At 40.1% G+C, this 20,500-nt stretch overlaps 1 protein-coding gene across 1 annotated transcript; it reads left to right on the forward strand.

Annotated features, from left to right (window-relative positions):
- The first annotated feature begins 7,027 nt into the window (after positions 1–7,027).
- Positions 7,028–11,224, forward strand: LOC138784175 (uncharacterized). The gene is made up of 5 exons (XM_069959687.1): positions 7,028–7,045; positions 8,420–8,503; positions 9,058–9,132; positions 9,599–9,969; positions 11,032–11,224. The coding sequence occupies exons 1-5, from the start codon at positions 7,028–7,030 to the stop codon at positions 11,222–11,224; spliced, it is 741 nt and encodes a 246-aa protein (XP_069815788.1).
- Positions 11,225–20,500: the final 9,276 nt, after the last annotated feature.

Raw genomic sequence — 20,500 nt, forward strand, 5'->3', positions numbered from 1 at the left:
AAAGAATAAAAGACGTGGCACTCACCACTTCTTGAAGTCTTCAGTATAATACTTTATTTGCGTGTAGAAAAATACATATAGGCAGATGGACAACACGAGAGGACGCCAAGCGGAGCAGCATAACTGCAGCATTTCATCGCAGTAATTAATTATTTAATTGCTGTCCTTCATTGCGTTAATGCAATAAAAAAGTCCAATGTGTGCCAATATACCCTAAGGGCAGGTACACACATAGTGGAATCGCAGCAGATTTCACGCTGTGAGTCAGTCAACTATTGCGCTGTTCCGCCCCACCCACTGATTGGCTGAGCGAGACATCAGGGAGCCAGGAGCTCTAGAAGCAAGCCGGTGCACAGACCGGTAAAGCATTCACCGGGCTGCTGCAAGTTAAAGGGGCATTCACATACCTGCAGCGGGATGAAAATTCCACTGTGAGTATGTAAACCTATTAACATGGATAATACAGGAATTGCAGCTGATATTACTATGCGTGAACCAACCCTAAAGCTATGTTCAAAGATACTTTCACAGAAAAACGTCAGTAAATTGTTACCGACCACAGGCCTTAGATACGTACAAATCAAAAACAAAATGACAGGGTATCACACTTCTAAAACATCACATTTATTTATTCGGCTAAAAATGTTAAAAAAGCCACAAACACAGATATTTTCCATGGTATCCGGCCTCCATTCGGGCTGCAGTCGTATACCGCCAGGTGTTAGAGATACCTCGGAAGAGATACAGATATCTCTAACACCCGGCGGTATACGACTGCAGCCCGAATGGAGGCCGGATACCATGATCTAAGGGGAAGGAGTAAGAGGCTCGGCTGAGCCATCTTTTATTTATCATACTGCCTCCTTAGTTATAGCCATTTGTGGTTTTTCTCTTATTTTCTCTGTTGCTGATTGGGCGATACAGAGTATATGCAGTGTACACACGTCACAACTGTGAGGATTGTACTGATTGATTTATCACTAACATATCTGTCTGTGAATTGTGACTTTGGTACATATCCTAGTACCTGTGTACTTTAACCCCTGATGATCCGTGGCCAAACACCACGGGGAAACGCGTCGGGTTATTTATGTTTTGTGCTTTGTAGCGTCAGTTAACTTTATTATTTGTTACTGTTACGTTAATTATAATCATTTTGAATATCAGCTAATAGCCAATTTGAGTGTTGTCGCCCTAAAATTTGGATCGGATGATCCAGGCGACTTGTATCTAGCCTGCACCCCATATTGATGGTTATAAAGGTGCAGACTTGGAAAATATCGTTGTTTTTTTTTTTTTTTAATGTTCAAAGATAGCATTAAATGCACGTTTAATTAGTGTTTATTAGCAATAAAATATATATATATTTTTTGCTATAATTTTTGGAATAATACTTTTGGAATTGCTGGAAAAATATTGCTATTTTACTGCAAAATTGCGAATTCATAGCAAATCAGCACTAATTAATGCAGATTAAATGCGCCTTAAATTCTATGTGTGAACATACCCTAAAGGGCTGCACAAGCTTGTTAAACAAGTGCCGATCATCAAGATCAGTGTTTGTTATCGTGTCACTGAGAGCCAATGTAAAACTGGGCCAAGTTGAGTTTGCCAGAAGATTCATTCAGGTATTTTCCTGTAATTACTGCCTATGTATGTGCACAAATAATCTTTGCATCTGTATGGCTTAATAATTAGCAAACATTTGCAATTTAAATGAATAAGGCAATTTAACTAAGACTTGAAACAGTAGTCTCGTCACAATGTTTCATAGCATCACCCTTTGCTATGTTACCAGCAGATTAGGATTTCCTCGTGGGAGAATAATGTCATGGCCTTCTGGTAAACATTTGCTGAGGTAAGGCAAAGTGTTTGTGTTTTTCTTCCTTGGTCTTTTCATCCTCCCCCTTCTCTGCTATCACCTTCCTCCCTTCTTGTTTCTAGCACAGTGATTGTTTATCTCCCACCTTCCTTGTTACAATAGACTGTTTGCAGATCTCAGTATTGGAAGGGCAATCAGCATTTAAAAGCCCTGAACCATAAAGCAGTTGGTTGTAATTAATTGCAGAATAAGGTAAGCTATAGCCCATATAGCAAATACATGGGGGGGCAGTTAATGGAGATTTTGCAATTAAGCCATATTTAATCGACTCTGCTGTAAATAGTAATCATTCAAAGTGGTGGAAAATGTAGTTAAAGGAATACTAAGCAAACAAAAATAAACCTCAGCCCGCTGCTAATATCACAGCAATATGGCAATGTTTATGAAGAGCTGAATATTTCAGATAAATTAGTTATCATGGGGCAGACATATTTCTGGGCTTGTCAGAAATTGCAAAGAAAAATTCTGAAAAATCACAAACTCTCATGCTGAGTTTACACGGAACGATTATCGTGCGAATTTGCACGATAACGACTTCGAACGATAATCGTACGTGTAAACGCAGCGAACGATTAAGCGACAAACGAGAAATCGTTCATTTTGATCTTTGAACATGTTCTTAAATCGTCATTGGTTGTTCGCTAAAAATTCACAGATCGTTCTGTGTAAACAGTCGATCACCGATTTAACCTATGTGCAAGATAGGCTTAAGCGATCGCAAAACGATCGCAAAACGATTTTTCCGTACGATATATCGTTCCGTCTAAACGCGGATCATTATAAAAAAAATTGTTACTTCGAAATCGTTAATTGTACGATCGGGCGAATTATCGCTCCGAGTAAACCCAGCATCAGTCTGAATTGTATATAAGATTATTTAATATTACATCCAATGGCATAGTAATTGTTGACTCGATACATTATTTGATTTGACATAGTTAAGCCATTCCTGCAACTACATGTCTACTGTACTTTTTATATTCTGATTACGATCTACAAATCTACAGCATGACATAATATAATTAGAGATGAGCGAACTGGGTTCGGGTTTGAGTCGATCCGAACCCGAACGTTCGGCATTTGATTAGCTGGGGCTGCTGAACTTGGATAAAGCTCTAAGGTTGTCTGTAAAACATGGATACAGCCAATGACTATATCCATGTTTTCCACATAGCCTTAGGGCTTTATCCAACTTCAGCAGCCACCGCTAATCAACTGCTGAAAGTTCGGGTTCGGATCGACTCGAGCATGCTCAAGGTTCGCTCATCTCTAAATATAATGTAATGATCACGCAGGATAGAAGCAGTGTCCACATGATTACTGCAGGAGGCCATTATTGGTGGGGATCAGAGAATTCTATGTTTTTTATCTTTAGATGGTTAATGGTAACAACGAGTGACTCGACAAGTCATTTGAAAAAGGAGGGGGTTCTGACTGGCAGCACACTGTCATCCATGCAAAGCGATTACAAGATGTCAATATATTCCCAAACAAGAAGAATAATAAAGGCCTCAGGTATACCTTAGGTATGTGTATAGCAAACCAAGCCAGGGACTAATGGTGTGTTTACACAGACAAATTTATCTGACAGAATTTTGAAGCCAAAGCCAGCAACAGACTGTAAACAGAGAACAGGTCATAACCGAAACATTGAGATTTATACTCTTTTCAAATTATTCCTAGCTTTGGCTTAAAAAATCTGTCAGATAAATCTGTCCATGTACACAGACCAATAACCTAATAAATTGCCTGTATGTAATATACTGCTGCTCTACCTATCCCCTCTGCAAATCCATTCACTGGACAGTATAAATTGTTAACCCCTTATAAGGTCTGAGTCAAATTTCATTTTTGCACTTTAATATTTTCCTCCTCATGTTTAAAAGGCCATAGCCCTTGTATTTTTTTACTTACAGACCAACAAAAGCCTTTATTTTTTGTGACACTAATTGTACTTTGCAATGAAGAGTTAATTTTTGCATAAAATATTTTTGCATAAAATTTATATGCAGGATGAAATTGAAAATAAAATGCACGTTGTGTGTGTGTGTAGGGCTTGGGGTGGGGGGTTGTGTTTATGCAGTTCACCCTATGGTAAAATTGACATGCTATATATGTTCCTCAAGTCGGTACAATTACAATGATAGGACATGATATGACAGCTTTTAAAAAGTTAAAATCTTTTTAAAAAATCCTAACTGTTCATTAAAATTGATCTATTATCATGCTTATAACGCTTTTATCCTTTGGGGGGGTGGTCCTCCTCGCCTTCTAACAGCCATAACTCTTTTATTTTTCCATCTACAGGGCCATGTGAGGGCTTGTTTTTTTTCAGGAACAGGTGTACCTTGTGATGGCACCCTTTTAATCTACCATAAAATGAATGACGGAACCCCTTAAATATCATTTATGGGGTGAATTTGGAAGAAAAAATGCAATTCTGCAAATTTTGTGGCGTTTCCGTGTTTACGTAATGCACTTTACAGTAAAACTGACAATATATGTTTATTCAGTAGTTCAGTCTGAACACAGCAATATGCATGTTTACATAGCTATTCTAATGTTTTACTATTTTTATTAACAGTAAAACTTTTTTTGCAAATAGGTATATTTAAAATGGCCCTAATGTGACTCTTATAACGCTTTCATTTTTTTACCTGCAGGGCTGTATGGGGTATCAGTTTTTGCGCCATGATCTCTATTTTTATTAGTACCATATCTGTGTAAATCGGAAGTATTGATTACTGTTTATTAATTTTTTTATATATAAAATGTAATAAAAAAATCTGCAATCCTGGCATTTTTTACCACTTTTTATTCATTCCGTTCACAGGAAATAATATTGTTTTATTTTAATAGATCAGACAATTAAACACGTTACGACATATAATATGCATATTTATTTCATTATTTTTATGTGTTTGATTTATAAAATGATAAGGGTGATTTAGAATTTTATTAGGGGAGGGGCTTTGGGGCATTTTTAAAAACATTTATTTATTTATTTAATTTACACTTTTTTAGTCTTCCTAGGGGACTATTACATATATACATTGGATTGGTCACACTGATCACTGCTATGCCATAGCATAGCAGGGATCAGTGTTATCTGTGATCTTCTGATAGAGACTGAAGATCTAACTATACAGAGGTAAGCTGCATAGCTCCGTCAGTCAGGCAGTGCGGTCGGGACCCCTGCAGACACGCTGTGGGGGTCCCATTCGGTAAGTGACAGGAGCTGCGGTTGCTGTGTTTAAGGGGTTAATGGGGGGCTGCTGCACACTATTGAGGGTGAGGGCCTGGCTGCTGATAGCAGCCGGTCCTCACCCGCTATTAAGCGAGCTCAGCTCCTGCACTTGCTCCACAGTGTGGCCCCTGGCAGGAAGAGCATGCACACCCTGCTGCCTTAAGTCCCAGGCGGCGGGGCTGTACATGTACGCCCGTCTTTGTTAAGTGGTTAATTGAGGATGTATCTCCTTGTATGACTATAGAGTGACATGCGTTGTGTAATTCCAACTTAAAGGGGTTATCCAGCGCTACAAAAACATGGCCACTTTCCCCCTACTGTTGTCTCCAGTTTGGGTAGGGTTTTGAAACTCAGTTCCATTGAAGTAAATGGAGCTTAATTGCAAACTGCACCTGAACTGGAGACAACAGTATGGGGAAAAGTGGCCATGTTTTTGTAGCGCTGGATAACCTATTTAACATAGTTAGTCACCTATCTATAGTGTATTTGTGGAGCAGAACTTATAGAATAAATTTGACTTTTAGGCGAGTTTTTTTTAGTTTTTATTTTTTTTTTATCATGGCCTATCCTACTATACTGTATGAAAATAAACTATCATCATCAAAAGTCTGCGGTACAGGCCAATCTGTCAGTATGAAGTATGTATAATGTTATTCGATAGAATAGCCTCGAGTCAGAATCTTAGATAACTCCTGCATATGGACAGTTCTACTGCTGTTGCAATTTGTCATGATATTAGTAGGCGTTTGATTTTGCTATGTCAAAGTAACAGCAAGATGTGATTTCCTTATTTATGTGGGAAATGTTGTCTGTAACACCAACATGGAAATAAACAGCTTTCTTCTCCGTTTTTCCTGCCCTGTGTCAAAGAAAACAACAACAAATAATAATTAGAAATCTTTTTATTATGTGTTATACAACTAAATAGCATCTTGACCCATTTAAAGTGGTAGTAGACAGAATACATGCAATAATATTTGGATCTTAAAAATGTACCTATATGAGATTCCAGAATTTAAAACATACCTTCTGCCCACAAATAGAAAATGTGGGGAAAGGCAATAGTACTCTGACAGGTAAGCCATGACATATGAGCTCAAAAGTATTTATAACATTAAAAGCATTCAAAACATATCTTGGTTGCCTTTGTCTGTTTTTTTCCCCATAAAAAACACCTCTACAGTGTTCCCTCAACATATGATATTAATTGGTTCCAGGACGACCATTGTATGTTGAAACCAATGTATGTTGGGCCCATAACTCTAAAGAAAGCTTGTAATTGGTTCCAGTGTCCCCAAAATGTCATATCAAAGTAAAAAACAAAACAAAAGGAAAACAAAAATAAAATATTAGGAAAATAAGCACAAAATAGTACAGATAAACTCAATAGAACTTGAGTATTTAAAGTGACTCTGTACTCACAGCCTGCACCCCCCCCCCCCCAATCTGCTTGTACCTTCGGATAGCTGCTTTTAAAGAAGCAGTTCACTTTTTTTTTTTTTTCAATCAATGCACCGATATTCAGGCCATGTTTCCCCCGATCTATGTTTGCATTAACTTACCCCCTTCCAAATATCAATTTTCCACCTCTTTTTCTCGGACTCCGCGGCCATCTTGTTGTCATCTTCGGCACCCAGACCGTTGCGGACACTCCCCCAACAGCGTGGCTACGCACGGCTACGCTTCTCCTTCAATTTCCTACAACTCCCAGCCTCCCTTTCGCAATGAAGCACTGCCTTTTTTCCACGCCCCACTTTATGGGCGTGTTTCCAAGCCCAGAAGACAGCCGTCAGCACCCGAAGAGTAGAGGTGTGCTGTGGCGTGGGCGCGCACATACAGCAGCACGGTGTTTCGTCCGCGCGCTTGTTTGCCTGCTATGAGGTGGTGGGGGCACCCACATGTCGCAGCATGAGGCGGTATGTATGTAATCTCTCATTTGGGCACAGTTTACACAGTCTGTGGTGTAGGGGCTGCACATGTCCGCCAGCATGCTGTGTCGTGGGCGCGCACATACAGCAGCACGGTGTCTCGTCCGCGCGCTTGTTTGCCTGCTATGAGGTGGTATGTCTGTAATTTCTAGTTTGGCCAAATTTGTATATCCAGGGGTCCATAGTCATCAGCATGAGGTGCCAGGTAATGTCTTCTCATTTTCTGTCTTTGTGGGCTTGGCGGGAATTATTTGCAGTTGTCCACTTAGCGGGAAGAGACTATTGGCGGGAAATTTTTGCCAGGTGCGCCCTTTTGGCGTGTTTTAAATCCACAAGCTGGATATGTGTATGGTGAATTTATGAGCTTCACATGTGCAGAGTCTCATAAGTGTGAGCCGCACCTGTGCAGAGTCTGCGAAGTGTGAGCTGCACCTGTGCAGAGTCTGCGAAGTGTGAGCTGCACCTGTGCAGAGTCTGCGAAGTGTGAGCTGCACCTGTGCAGAGTCTGCGAAGTGTGAGCTGCACCTGTGCAGAGTCTGCGAAGTGTGAGCTGCACCTGTGCAGAGTCTGCGAAGTGTGAGCTGCACCTGTGCAGAGTCTGCGAAGTGTGAGCTGCACCTGTGGAGTCTGAGAAGTGAGACCTGCACCTGTGGAGAGTCTGAGAAGTGAGAGCTGAATTCATGCATTATTTATTTATAATATTTCACTTTTAATGATATGTGGTCTTTGAGCTACACTATTGGACAATGTGATGTCGAGTAGCAGCACCTGAAATGCTCTTATCAATGAGCTTGTGTCGTTTATAGAAAGATGCTGTTCCATTAGATTGTTTTAAAATAATTTTTTATCTCCCCTATTCTAGAAACAATTATCTTGCAGCTTGACCGTTGACCCATATCAAAAAAGATCAATTGATGAACTTTACTGATTGCTTTCTCTATCAAGTAAGAAAAAACTGTATTAGAGGAGAAGGTGCCACTTCACCAGTACAATGGACTCCAGTGTGACCGATTCTTCGTTAAGTTGAATATTTTTTCATACTAATATTATATATCAAAAACATTTATATGACTTATCAAGCACGTTGTGTTTTTTTGTTTCATGGAGATAAGGGATGGCCAGGCGTAATATATTCTGTAAATCCTTGAAGTCTATAGGACATAGTTCTCTTCTGCTGTTGATCCTATAACATGTAGTCCATGCCAGCAGACTATCCTATCTTTTTATGTTGGTTCCAAACAATATCCACTGGTATCATCTAATCTAGCATATGTGTTTTATTTATGGTTTCTTAATCTTACCTTTTTACATGTCTTAATATAAACATTTATTCATTTATATACATATATATTTAATTTTCAGTTTGAGGATGAAAATTTTTCAATAATTAGTGGTTGCTCAGCATTTTCATCAACAAATGAAGACGACCTTGATACCCAAAGAAGTGTAAGTAATTAATTTTTATTTTTAATTAAATTTCATGTTTTACATGTACGTATGGTCCAAACCATATGGCTATGGCTGTATCCCATTTTTCCAGGCGGTCCTCCTGCTGTATTCACCCGCTGCACAGGGCAGCCAGACAGCCTGAATCATAGCCGATCCTGAACATTGGCCGGTTTGGACCCTCCCTAGTTAAATATTTAGAGTGTCTGTAACAACAGTCCGTGGCTGAAGCACTGGAGGCGGGCCAAACCACCTTTAGTGAGAGGAAACCCCAGCCCCTCTATGATAGGGTTCCATTGATTCTAATGGAGTCAAGTCATGGAGGGGCTGGGGTTTATTCCATCACTTGTTTTGTCAGCCATCCTCCATTGCTTTAGTCTGGGCCTGGTGGTACAGTCACTTCATTTCTTATCCATAGATCGATAATAACACTGAAAGTGACAAGGATATCAGTATGGAGGGGCTGGGGTTTATTACATCAGTGTTTTTGTCAGTCAGCCTCCATTGCTTTAGTCTGGGCCTGGTGGTACATTAACTTCATTTCTTATCCATAGATCGATAATAACACTGAAAGTGACAAGGATATCAGTATTTCTTCACCTGAAGTTGGAATTCATCCTTATGACACAGTGAGTATTGATAATATATAATTTATAATCTTATTAAAGAGGCTGTTGATTTTTTTAATTTTTGGGGCCCCGCTGGTAGCCTGTGGCATGTATACTTACAGAAGATCATCGGTGTCCCGCGCCATACAAATCCGGCGCACGCTCACTTCCGCCGGGTGCTGCTGTCAGTCCTCTTCTCTGTCCTGTCATTATCCGCCGGAAGTCACTCGCTTCCATGCATTCTCTAGGGAAGTGCGTGACTTCCGTGGTTCAAATTACAAGCCTGAGAAGAGGAGTCACAGCGCCGGCGGAAGTGAGCGCGCGCCGGATTTGTATGGTACTGCGTGACGGGACCGGAGCTACGCCGCGGGACATCGATCATCTTCTGTAAGTATACATGCCCCAGGCTACGGAGCCCCCCCCCCCCAAAAAAAAGTGAACTGCTTCTTTAAGAACTGTAATATGAAATTTGATATTTACTTTCTAGGACCTAGAAGAATTACTTCAAGATTTAGAATTTCAAGCTACAGCAAACAATATATCTGCCCAGTGTTTCCAGAACGACCCAGAGACTTCAGAGGAAGAATTTTCAGATCTGAATGTTATGGATCCTCTAATTTCTCGTGTTGGGTCTATAGACTGGTGCATGTGTAAAAATTGTATTATAATGCCAACCGCTCCGGAGTCTGTCTGTTGCATCGAATTTGAAAATGCTGTATCCAAAATATTAGAAACACAGGAATGTATCACGGAGGTTCATGAATTTAAAGAAAGGTGTCTACATTCAGAGCATCTTCAGTGGATGCTAGAATTTCATATGGCTTGCCCTAGCAATGATCATCAAGATACTCCCAAAAGGTAAATATATTAATATATAAATATCTACATTTAAATCTTTGAATTCTGTATTTTAATGAATAATCACCAAGTAGGCTTGTCATATCATAGTACAGTCTGAGTGGTGTTTCACAGTGCCACATTTTACTAAATGGTGTGCACGTTCGATGCTCACAGGCTGGGCAGCATGTCTGAGTGCGGGAAGCACCACATTCAAGTGACTATACCACCATGCTGAGGCAGAAGCAATGGAGGCTAGACGACTCACCCTTAGTGGTAAGAAACTACAGCCCCTCTGTGACTCCATAAAAATCAATGGAACCCTATCAGAGGGGCTAGGGATTCCTCCCACTAAGGGTGGGTCGGCCTGCCTCCAGTGCTTCAGCCTTGCTGTGTTATAAACTTATTTTATATTTTCAAAACTTTATGACTTATAACGTAGTAAGATGCAAAATGCATTGTATTAGTGTAATAAAATTCCACTGTTGTATACAGATAATTCTCGGTAAGGGCTGTATTATACCTAAACATAATCAGCTGATTATTGCTCCGTGTATTGGTGTGTTTACAAAGAGAGATTTATCAGACACATTTTTGTAGCCGAAACAAGGAACAGAATATAAACAGATAACTGTTTATAAAGGTATGTTATTTATTTAAACCATTCCAGGCTTTGACTTCAACAATGTGCCAGACAAATATCTGGATTTATGCATACCTAGATACCAATCAATTGTCTGATTACACTGATGATCGGCTAATTTTTTTATATACTTTTCGAAATACAAAACACTACCGCACATCTAGGTGTTCTCTTTTGAATTGCTTCGCCCTGGGGCTGTTGTCTACAGGTTCATTGTGGCATGTCTCAGCTGAAAGGCCGCTCGGGCAATCACTTACACTTATTGGCTGAGTGGCCTTTCAGCTCGAGAGGCCACTCTGAACCTGCACAGGCCAGTAGCATGGATGCAGTATACTCAAGTCAGATATATTTAATTTTGTGTACAATTTTTTTAACATAAAACAGTGTTAATAGATTATATAACAAAATTTAAAACTAATTTATATTTTTCTTTTTAATAGATTGCTTCGAAAGGCTGCGTATCGGAGTTATACCCGAATGATTCACGGTTTTCTTGGCAAACATCGACGTATCCCAATACCCTCTTGTGTTGTCCACCTAGTACGCTGCACTTTTCCAGATGAAGACGGCTTATATATGGGCTTTATACAAACTCACGATTATCCTGCCACTGATATGGCAATGGACATTTGACTAATTTTCTATGTATTTTTTTATTTTCATCCTTTTTTGTTTTTTCAATGATTCTAGCTTTATTTTTGGGAAATTAGAAGATTGACCCTGTGAACTTTATTTTAGTTTACCTTTCACAACACATCTCTTTTCTGTCGCAAACTTGTTGATTTTGTTACGCTGCCCCCAATGCATCTCATTGAACTCACAGGCAGTGCATCTATGGATGGAATCTGATTAGTGAGCTGCACAAGTTTATTATAGTTCAGTGGTATATGTAGAAGTAGAATAACTTGGTTATAGTTTATGTATAGTTTGAGCTGCACAGGAGCATTATATTTGAAGATTGCGCTTCTCAGGTGGAGTATGTATGCAAATATGTGAGCTGCACAGGTGGAGTATATGCAAAAGTCAGGTTCCATTTACACCAAAATACTTTGACAGATATCTGCTAACGATTTGAAGCCAAAGCCAGAAACCACCTATAAACAGAGATCAGGTCATAAAGTAAAGCCTGAGATTTCTTTTCTTTTCAAATCCATTCCTGGCTTTGGCTTCAAATCTTTGGAAGATAATCTGTCAGATAATCTTTCTGTGTAAATGGACCCTCATACTACAAAATGTTTCAACTGTATAGAATAGCTGGGTGGCTGCCCATCCTGCCAGGGTCAACTTAGACAAGATCAAGGTTTAAAGGGTGTGTGGGAATATGTTCTAGGATCGTTTGAGGATGCATAATTCATGTGTCACGGCACTGCATGACTATGGCGCAACTGAGACTGTAATTTTTGTGGTTCCCTGTTGAGTTAGCTCAACGAACATCATAACACTCCAATGTGCTTTCACATTCGTGGTCAGTACAGTGTTCCTGGGGCATATTTTGGAGAATGGATTATCTAGTACCGTTGTATTATCTATTAACAGTAAAAAAAAAAAAAGTATTTCGCAGATACGTTAACAGGTGATTTTATCACTCACCCAATGTAAAAGCCACCGTATCTATGTAGAGTAGTCATGATTTTTGGTTCACTTTGAGGCATAACCAAAAATTTTTGCCATTTCATGACATAACACAGACTTTGCATTACAGTGCTCTTCATCTTTCTTGAAAGTAGCACATTTCCATAAACTTATAACCTTAAAGTTATTAAGTTACCCATAAGTTTGAGTAAATATTGTAATTTGAAATGTTTGTAAAAAAATTTGCATATGATTGTAAAGTATGTATAAGACCTATGTAATAAAAACAAGTTATATTCTTTTAAAACAATAAAAATTTATTTGTCACAATTTTTAGAGCAAAAAATTTCGCTAAAACATTTTATTGCAAAAGAGACTATATATTTAGCATAAATTGGTTATACAAGTGTAAATATTAAAATTCATTGTTAAATCAGAATATGGAACAACAATTCTACAATTTTATTTATTCACCATAAACAAATTATAAACCAACAAAACAATGTAAATTTTCATCCATTTAATCACATCTTAGACAATGCGTAAAGAATTATCTAAAAATACACCAACAGCCCCGTTAGCAGCTGCCATATATACTCACGGCAGCTTTTTTGTTTACAGTGGCGCTACTGAAATGCAGCGCTTGCTTACATCAGCCTCTGCTGTGACTCCTATTCTCAGCCATGTCAAACGCCAGTTCTCACACGCTTTCATTCATTAGCTCTGCAATAGCATTACTTATGGCAGTCAATTACAGGCCTAAGAACAGTAGTCACAGAAAAGGCGGATATCAGTCAACGACGGATTTCAACATCTATGCGCTATACCAAAAAACAGCTGTGAGTATATATGCACGCGTCTAACGGGGTCGCTGATATACATAAGACATTTGTTAGTCTTGTCGTGTGTGTTTGTTTTTACTTACATTGTCTTTAGTGTATCCCTGTTTGTCAATTGTGGATTGAGTGGATGGCAGGGTTGTGGGTGGCACCACCGTTATCCCTACCACTATCACCAAACACCATCCATCCACAGTCCACCCCCTCCATCCTTACTACCCCCCCCATCATACAAACCCCTACCATTAGTCGCACACCCCTCAACTCCCATCATCCACACACCCATCTACTCCCATCACACCCCTCCCATCATAAACATCCCCCTCCCTTTATCCACACACACCTACGCTCATCCACTCACCCCTCCTCTTACACACCTCTCCAATCATGCACACACCACTCCAACACTCCTAATCCACACACACCCATCGATTCCCATCACACACACCCTCCCCTCATCCACTACCATTACACCCACCCCAACATACACATCCCCCTCCCTTCAGCCACACAACCATACACTCACATCTTCAACGCACACCGACGCTCATCCACTCACCCCTCATCCACACCCCTATGCCCATCCACACACCCCTACCAACATCCACAGCCCCTGCAATACACAGCCCACACAATGCACAATGTCTCAGTGACAAAGTAATTGAAATTTTAAAAATAAGATAACACACACGACACGATCATTAAAAACGTATCCTAAAGTATCAGTTGATAATAACGTTATCGCTGATGGACAGCACACACTTCACCAGTGCATTTATGATAAAATTTGAAAAGCTAAACAAGGCTTTCAAGACAACTTACTAATTGAGAAGGTGTGAAGGAGTTACAGCGAGGCGTTGCAAGCAAGTCCACAGTGACTATAGGCTGTGCCAATTTGACACATGCAAAAAGTATAAAAGGGTTTAGTTAGGCCAACAAATTAAACATTTTCAAAATGGACACCATCAGCTATCTTAGATTGATGGTGTAGTGCGGACTTTTAAAAATATTCCTTACATAACACACAAAGTAATTATCCAACTTATTAACGTGTAATATGTAAGTCACTGTCCCCCTTCACCGTGTCACCCGAACCACGTTATTGTACTGCACTATATTCACTAGATGCCTGTAAAACCCGTCCGTTATCTTGGGGACAATAAGGGCATATTCGTGATGTCAACCACACCGCAACTTTGGTCACACAGCTGGTCAACTGCAATTGGTCGAGCATAAATAAACTCAGCCAATGGCTGCTAAGCATCTTATGATAAGTAAAAGGAGGGTGGGGTGGTGGAGAGGGAGGGTGGTGCAGTCTGTCCACCATCCAGAATATTAGGTCTTAGTCCCCAAAATGACAGGTGGGGTGTACACACATCAGTTGAGTATTCACACATTGACCATCACTGCTACTGCTATTGGTTTAACACAAATATATCTTATAGTGTTCTGTCTATCCATGGTTAAAAAATGATTTAGAGTACGTAAAAATAATATATTTAAAATAGAAAAATGTTTACTTTTTCGAATGTATACTATCTTCCAAATTTTTTATAAATTGTATACTTTAAAATAGGTTTAGCCAACAAGTAGGATACCGGAAGACATTATTAGGTTGCCAAGTGGCATATTGCCAATACATGGCTGATTGTAGCAAATCACACCAGTTCAAGTTATGGGACAAATTGCATGTATTGCAACAGCTGAACCTCTAACAAGTAATTTATAAGAGGAAATAGAGGACCGACATTCAGGGGTATATTCACAGTGGCATTTCATTATTACTTTTATCAGTTGACTCTCAAAAACAATAAATTTCCTTTCTGCGATAAAATCACTATTATCCAATTGACCCGATTGGTCTATGTTGGAGAAATAATAATTAGATAAACTGCGAAATACGATTTCGATTAACTGAAAGAAGCAGTTCTAATATTTTTTTTTTTTTGGGGGGGAGCCCCCGGTAGCCGATGGGATGTATCCTAAAGTAATCTGGTCGATGTCTTGCGGGGCTACTCCGTTGCCGTCCCGCGTTGCCGATCAAATCCGGCATGCGCTCACATCCGCCGGGGCTGTGAATCCTTTTCTCTGCCTTAAAGGGGTTATCCAGCGCTACAAAAACATGGCCACTTTCTTCCAGAGACAGCCCCACTCTGGTGTCCAGTTTGGGCGGGGTTTTGCTGCTCAGTTTCATTGAAGTGAATGGAGCTTAATTGCAAACTGCACCTGAATTGGAGACAAGAGTCGTGTTGTCTCTGAAAAAAAGTGGCCATGTTTTTGTAGTGCTGGATAACCCCTTTAAAAACTGAACGCTGGAAGTCATGCGCTTCGATAGAGAATGCATGGAGGCAAGTGACTTCAGGCCTATAATGACAGATCAGAGCAGATGAATTACAGCCCCGGGGTATGTGAGCGGATGCAGCATCTGAATCTAATTTTCACCCATCGCGGCCACAAATGTGCCACCCATGGCGCCCACAGGGCTTATGCATATATGCATATTGTACTACGCAATGAGCAATTGCCAGCATGCATTACCATCGGAATCGGGCAGCAATTTCCTTTCATCCACGCGGTCGCAGACATACATAAGTAGACTTTTTTTTTATTCTTGTCGTATGTGTTTGTTGTAACTTACTATTTTTTATTAAAGTGTGTCGCTGTTGGGGCATGGCGGGGGTCGGGCATGGCGAAACCATTATCACTCCCCACAATCAACAAACACCATCCATCCAAACACCCTACAGGCATACATCGATCCATCCACATCCCCCATCCATCCATCCATCCTAACCACAACCTCCCATCATACACACCACTCCACTCCAATCATCCACACACCCCTCACCTCATCCACAAAGGCCTCACATAATCCACAAACATCGCCCATCATCCACACACCACCCTACATCCAACACATCCGATCCTCCCCCTTAACTCCCATCCTACACACCACCAACATACCATCATACACAAACCCCTCTGCTCATCCACACACCACTTGTCATCCACACCCCTCTCCCCTTGTCAACACACCCATCCATTCAAATATCACAAACCCCCCTCACCTCATCCACAAAGGCCTCCAATAATCCACTAACATCTCCCATCATCCACACACCACCCTCCATCCTACACATCCCATCCTCCCCCTAAACTCCCATCCTACACACCGCCAACATACCATCATACACACACCCCACGCCATCCACACACCCCACGCCTCAACAGGGATAAAGTAAAAAAAAATATTGAAGATAAGATTACACAGACACGACACGATACACAAACATGTCAATAAACTATTACTTGTAAAGAGATTTACTGATGAGGGCCAGCACACACTGCACATCTTTTGCATCATTAAGGCACCAGTGCAGTTTTCTGAACATTGCACCAGCAAAACAAACATGAGAATAAGATTTGTTAGTTTACAAGAGGGTGTGAAGGAGTTACGGAGATGAGGTGCAAGCAAGTTTACAAAGACTGTCGGCTCTGCAAATTTGACACAAGGCTAAAAAGGTGCTAAAAGGACCACAGGGTGAATGGCCCCCTTCCCTGTCTTCCCGTAACTGTACTGCACTATCACCTGATTTGTGTACACCACCTTAGTCATCTTGGGAACTATGACGGCAAATTCGGATGTCAGCCCTACCGCGCCAGCCCCCCTTTGTTGCCTCCTCAGCTGTTTGGCTGTGATTGAAAGAGCAAAACTAAACTCAGCCAATGGCGGGTAAGCATCTGATGACGGGCCAGAGGAGGGGGCAGCATGACGGACGGCTGGAACAGCCTGTCCTGCATGCGTAAGATGACGTTTTTGTACAGAATATGACGGATGGGGTGTAGATGCATATGTTGAGTAAAGTTCATAATAGTTACGTGGTTAGGGGGACAATCACTAACAGAATCAACATTACAGAGTTGGATAATTTGTTCATGTGTTATGTAGTGAATATTTTTAAAGGGAACCTGTCACCACCCGTGCCGGGGTGACAGGATCCAGACCCCCGCTACAGCCCCCTGTAGTCACCTGATCCCGCCGGGTGACGCTTCTGGAGATGGTCGGGTCACGGAGATCTTAGCCGCTGCAGCCCAGGCCTAGCGCTGAGAGATGAGTCTAACGCTCATAGAGAATGACGGAGCGCTGGACTCTCCTGTTATTCTCTCTGAGCGTTGCACTCATCTCTCAGCGTGCGGGCCGGGCTACAGTGGCTGAGATCTGTGACCCGACAACATAAATAATGCGTGACCCGGTGGGATCAGGTGAGTATAGGTGGCTGTAGATGGCGATCGGGAGCCTCTCACCCCGGCACGAAGGAAGACATAGGTTCGCTTTAAAACGCTGCACTACTGCTTTAAAAGCAGCTATCCAAAGGTCTAAGCTGTTAGGAGGGTGCAAACTCTTTTTACAGAGTCCAAAATAACACAAAATAGATTTTAAATGAAATGTTCAGCTCACATTTCCCTAAAACGGGATAAATGTTTTTCCAAGAGAAATTTCTTATCAGGCATTGGTTTGCTAGCAATGTTTTTAGGAGCAGTTTCATTTTTAGAATCCCATTCAAAACTCACAGATCCTTCAGCCATTGATACTATTCCATTGATTATGTGAGGTAAATGATCCAAATTTCTTTCCTCAAAGATTTTTTGCACTATCCAATCTTTCTTGGCTTTACTATATGTAAAACGATGTCTGGGCATATTTTGTTCTACGCCAATTTTTTTTTTGGCTGTTGCTTGCTGTCTATTTACATTATTATTATGCTCCAAAACAGAGAGCTGGGTCCGTGCAATCATACCATTAACAGAGAAATGGTTTCTCTTTGAACGATATTTCAGCGTGCTTGAATGAAACGATTCTAGATCACCGGTATGGAAGAAATGAGTTAGATGTCTAATATCTTTGATAAATGCTGGGTTTAATACTATAGTTTTAAAAGCTTTGTAGGCTGTGGAACCCACTGTTAGCCACTTTCGTCTACATTCGACTGTGTCATTCAAAGTGTCATGTTCACATGCCGAATAATGTTCAGCACCTTCCCAAGAGTGTTGGTTTATAACATGAAAAGTAATGGATTTCCATTTCTCGACTAGCAGATCTGGATTCCGATTACACGTTTGTGAGCACCACCAAAGATGGTCCTTGGTGGCGTTTACCCAACGTGCTAGAATTTGACAGTCTTGACGCTTACTAGCACTGAGTAACTTAGATCCAATAGATTTGGCACAATGCCAGACATCAAATTGTTGTATAATACTTGGATACTGCTCACGAATAATTTTTCTAATGCTAACGTGGCGGTCAGTGCATATCACACGAATATTTAAATCACTGCTAAGTCGATCTATACACTGAACAAAGGCTTTTTTTTCCAAAGAAACAGATGATATATTTTGGCTAACCTGTTCTACTTGAAAGTCAAGAATTTTTTTGGAATTTAAATCCATGACTGTATAGGTACAGTACTTCGCACAGAAACCGGGTAAGTCACATTGACCATCACCGGCGACTGCTACAGGTTTACCCGAAATATGTCTTATACTGTTCTGTCTATCAACTGTCCAAAAATGATTAATTGTTGGAAACAAAAATCGACTTTGATTGGAAAAATGTTTAGTTTTACCAATGGATACAATTCCAAAAATTTTAAAAAAATTTGATACTTTTAGATAGGTGGAGCCACTAAGGAGGATAGCTGAGGACATTAGTAGGTTTCCAAGTGGCATATTGCCAATACAGGGCTGACTGTCCCATAACTTGAAATGGTGTGATTTGCTACAATTTGCATGTATTGCTACAGCTGAACCTCTAACAACTAATTTATAAGAGGAAATAGAGGACTGACATTCTGGGGTATATTCACAGTGGCATTTCAGTATTAGTTTTTTCAGTTGACTCTCAAAAACAATAAATTTCCTTTCCGCAATAAAATCACTATTATGTAATTGACTAGATGGATTTTGGTCTGTGTTAGACAAATCAGATTCGGAAACAGTAAAGTATTCATTAGCCATCAGTGTTCGCTCAAATAAATTTTCTTCCTCCTCAGAAGGTAAGTAGCTACTATCATAATTTTTTTTTTTGGAAGCAGAATTTTCTAGTTCTGAGTCAGAGCTAACTAAAAGTCCAGTGAAGGATGGAGATTTAAAAATAGGTGAGATAGGACAATCAAAATGAGGTGTCTTTTGTAAAGAATTGATAACTGAAGAATTGACTTCAGTATCTAGGTTCACACCTGATAAATTTTTCACAGGTGTGCAAGTATGTAATTCATTGGTTTGAACTAATGCACTAGTTTTTGGTTTGGTTAACGGTGGTAAGTTTACTAGGTTACACTGAATTCCAATGTCGTGTGTAAAATGATTATAGAACACTTGAATTTTTTTATGTTTTTTTCCCAAAAATGGTTCAGTTTTAGTAAATACATTTTTTACGTGGACTTTGGCTGTAGTACAGTCTTTTACTGGCTTAGCAACCACATTTTTTTTTTTGGGATTACTTTTTAAAGGTATATTCAGCAACAAGGGCTGGGTTTCATTAACAGTAGAAGCTTTACCATATTCCTTTTCAGCATTTCTGAACAATTTAGCCGCCTCCGGAGCTAAATTAACACCATATACTACTTCAGTTACTGAGTAGTTATGATCATAGGAAAAAGAAGATTTTGTTGGGCATGTGTACTGATCTACACTCTTAGATACTTTTATGCGCTCATTTGAGACACTAGACACTGTATTAAAAATTGTAGGCCGAGAACCTTTTTTTAGTACACGACCTTTTTTTCGATTGTCATAACATTGCTCTGAAAAATGACGTGAACATATCCGATATATACCTTTCTTGCTATTTGAAATGCGCTCAGCTGTGTCATTGATATTTTCAAAGTCATTCGGAATGGCTAACAGCCACTGCAAAACCATTTCTTTATCGTGTGGAAAAGCATGCATAGTCGTATAACATTCACTAGGTATCCATTTGGTTTTACATCCTTTCACAAAGCATGTGGGCATTTTCAAGGCCTAAAGGTATTAAAAATAAAATATAATTAAATCAAAAAATTTTACGCTTTGTTTTTATTCAAGCGTAACTGTCATATTTTTATTTATTGAATAAATCAGTAGTATAAGCGATCTCCGAGCCTCCCTCCCGACTTCTTATCTGTGCATTATCAGGCAAACACGTCTTCATTACAGAGAAGCCAGTGAAGACAGGCTCTGCTCTCTCCATTGCAATCTTTCAGTGTAAATGCACCCAAATAAGTTTTTTAAAAAAAAGTAAAATTATCGTTAAACCCCATGGCAGTCGCAGGCACGATTATTGACCCACATCGTTAATTATGGTTCTGCATCAACGTTAAAATCACGGCAGCATCTACTCGAACTCATTATCGCTGATGAGATCGAACGCCAGAAATCTACATAGAGAATAGATTGTAAAGCGTGCCTTCCGGCGTACTATAACAGAATTCAGAAGAGGAGTCACAGCAAAGACATTGCG

The sequence above is a fragment of the Dendropsophus ebraccatus genome, chromosome 2, assembly GCF_027789765.1.
Source record: "Dendropsophus ebraccatus isolate aDenEbr1 chromosome 2, aDenEbr1.pat, whole genome shotgun sequence".
Taxonomy (NCBI): domain Eukaryota; kingdom Metazoa; phylum Chordata; class Amphibia; order Anura; family Hylidae; genus Dendropsophus; species Dendropsophus ebraccatus.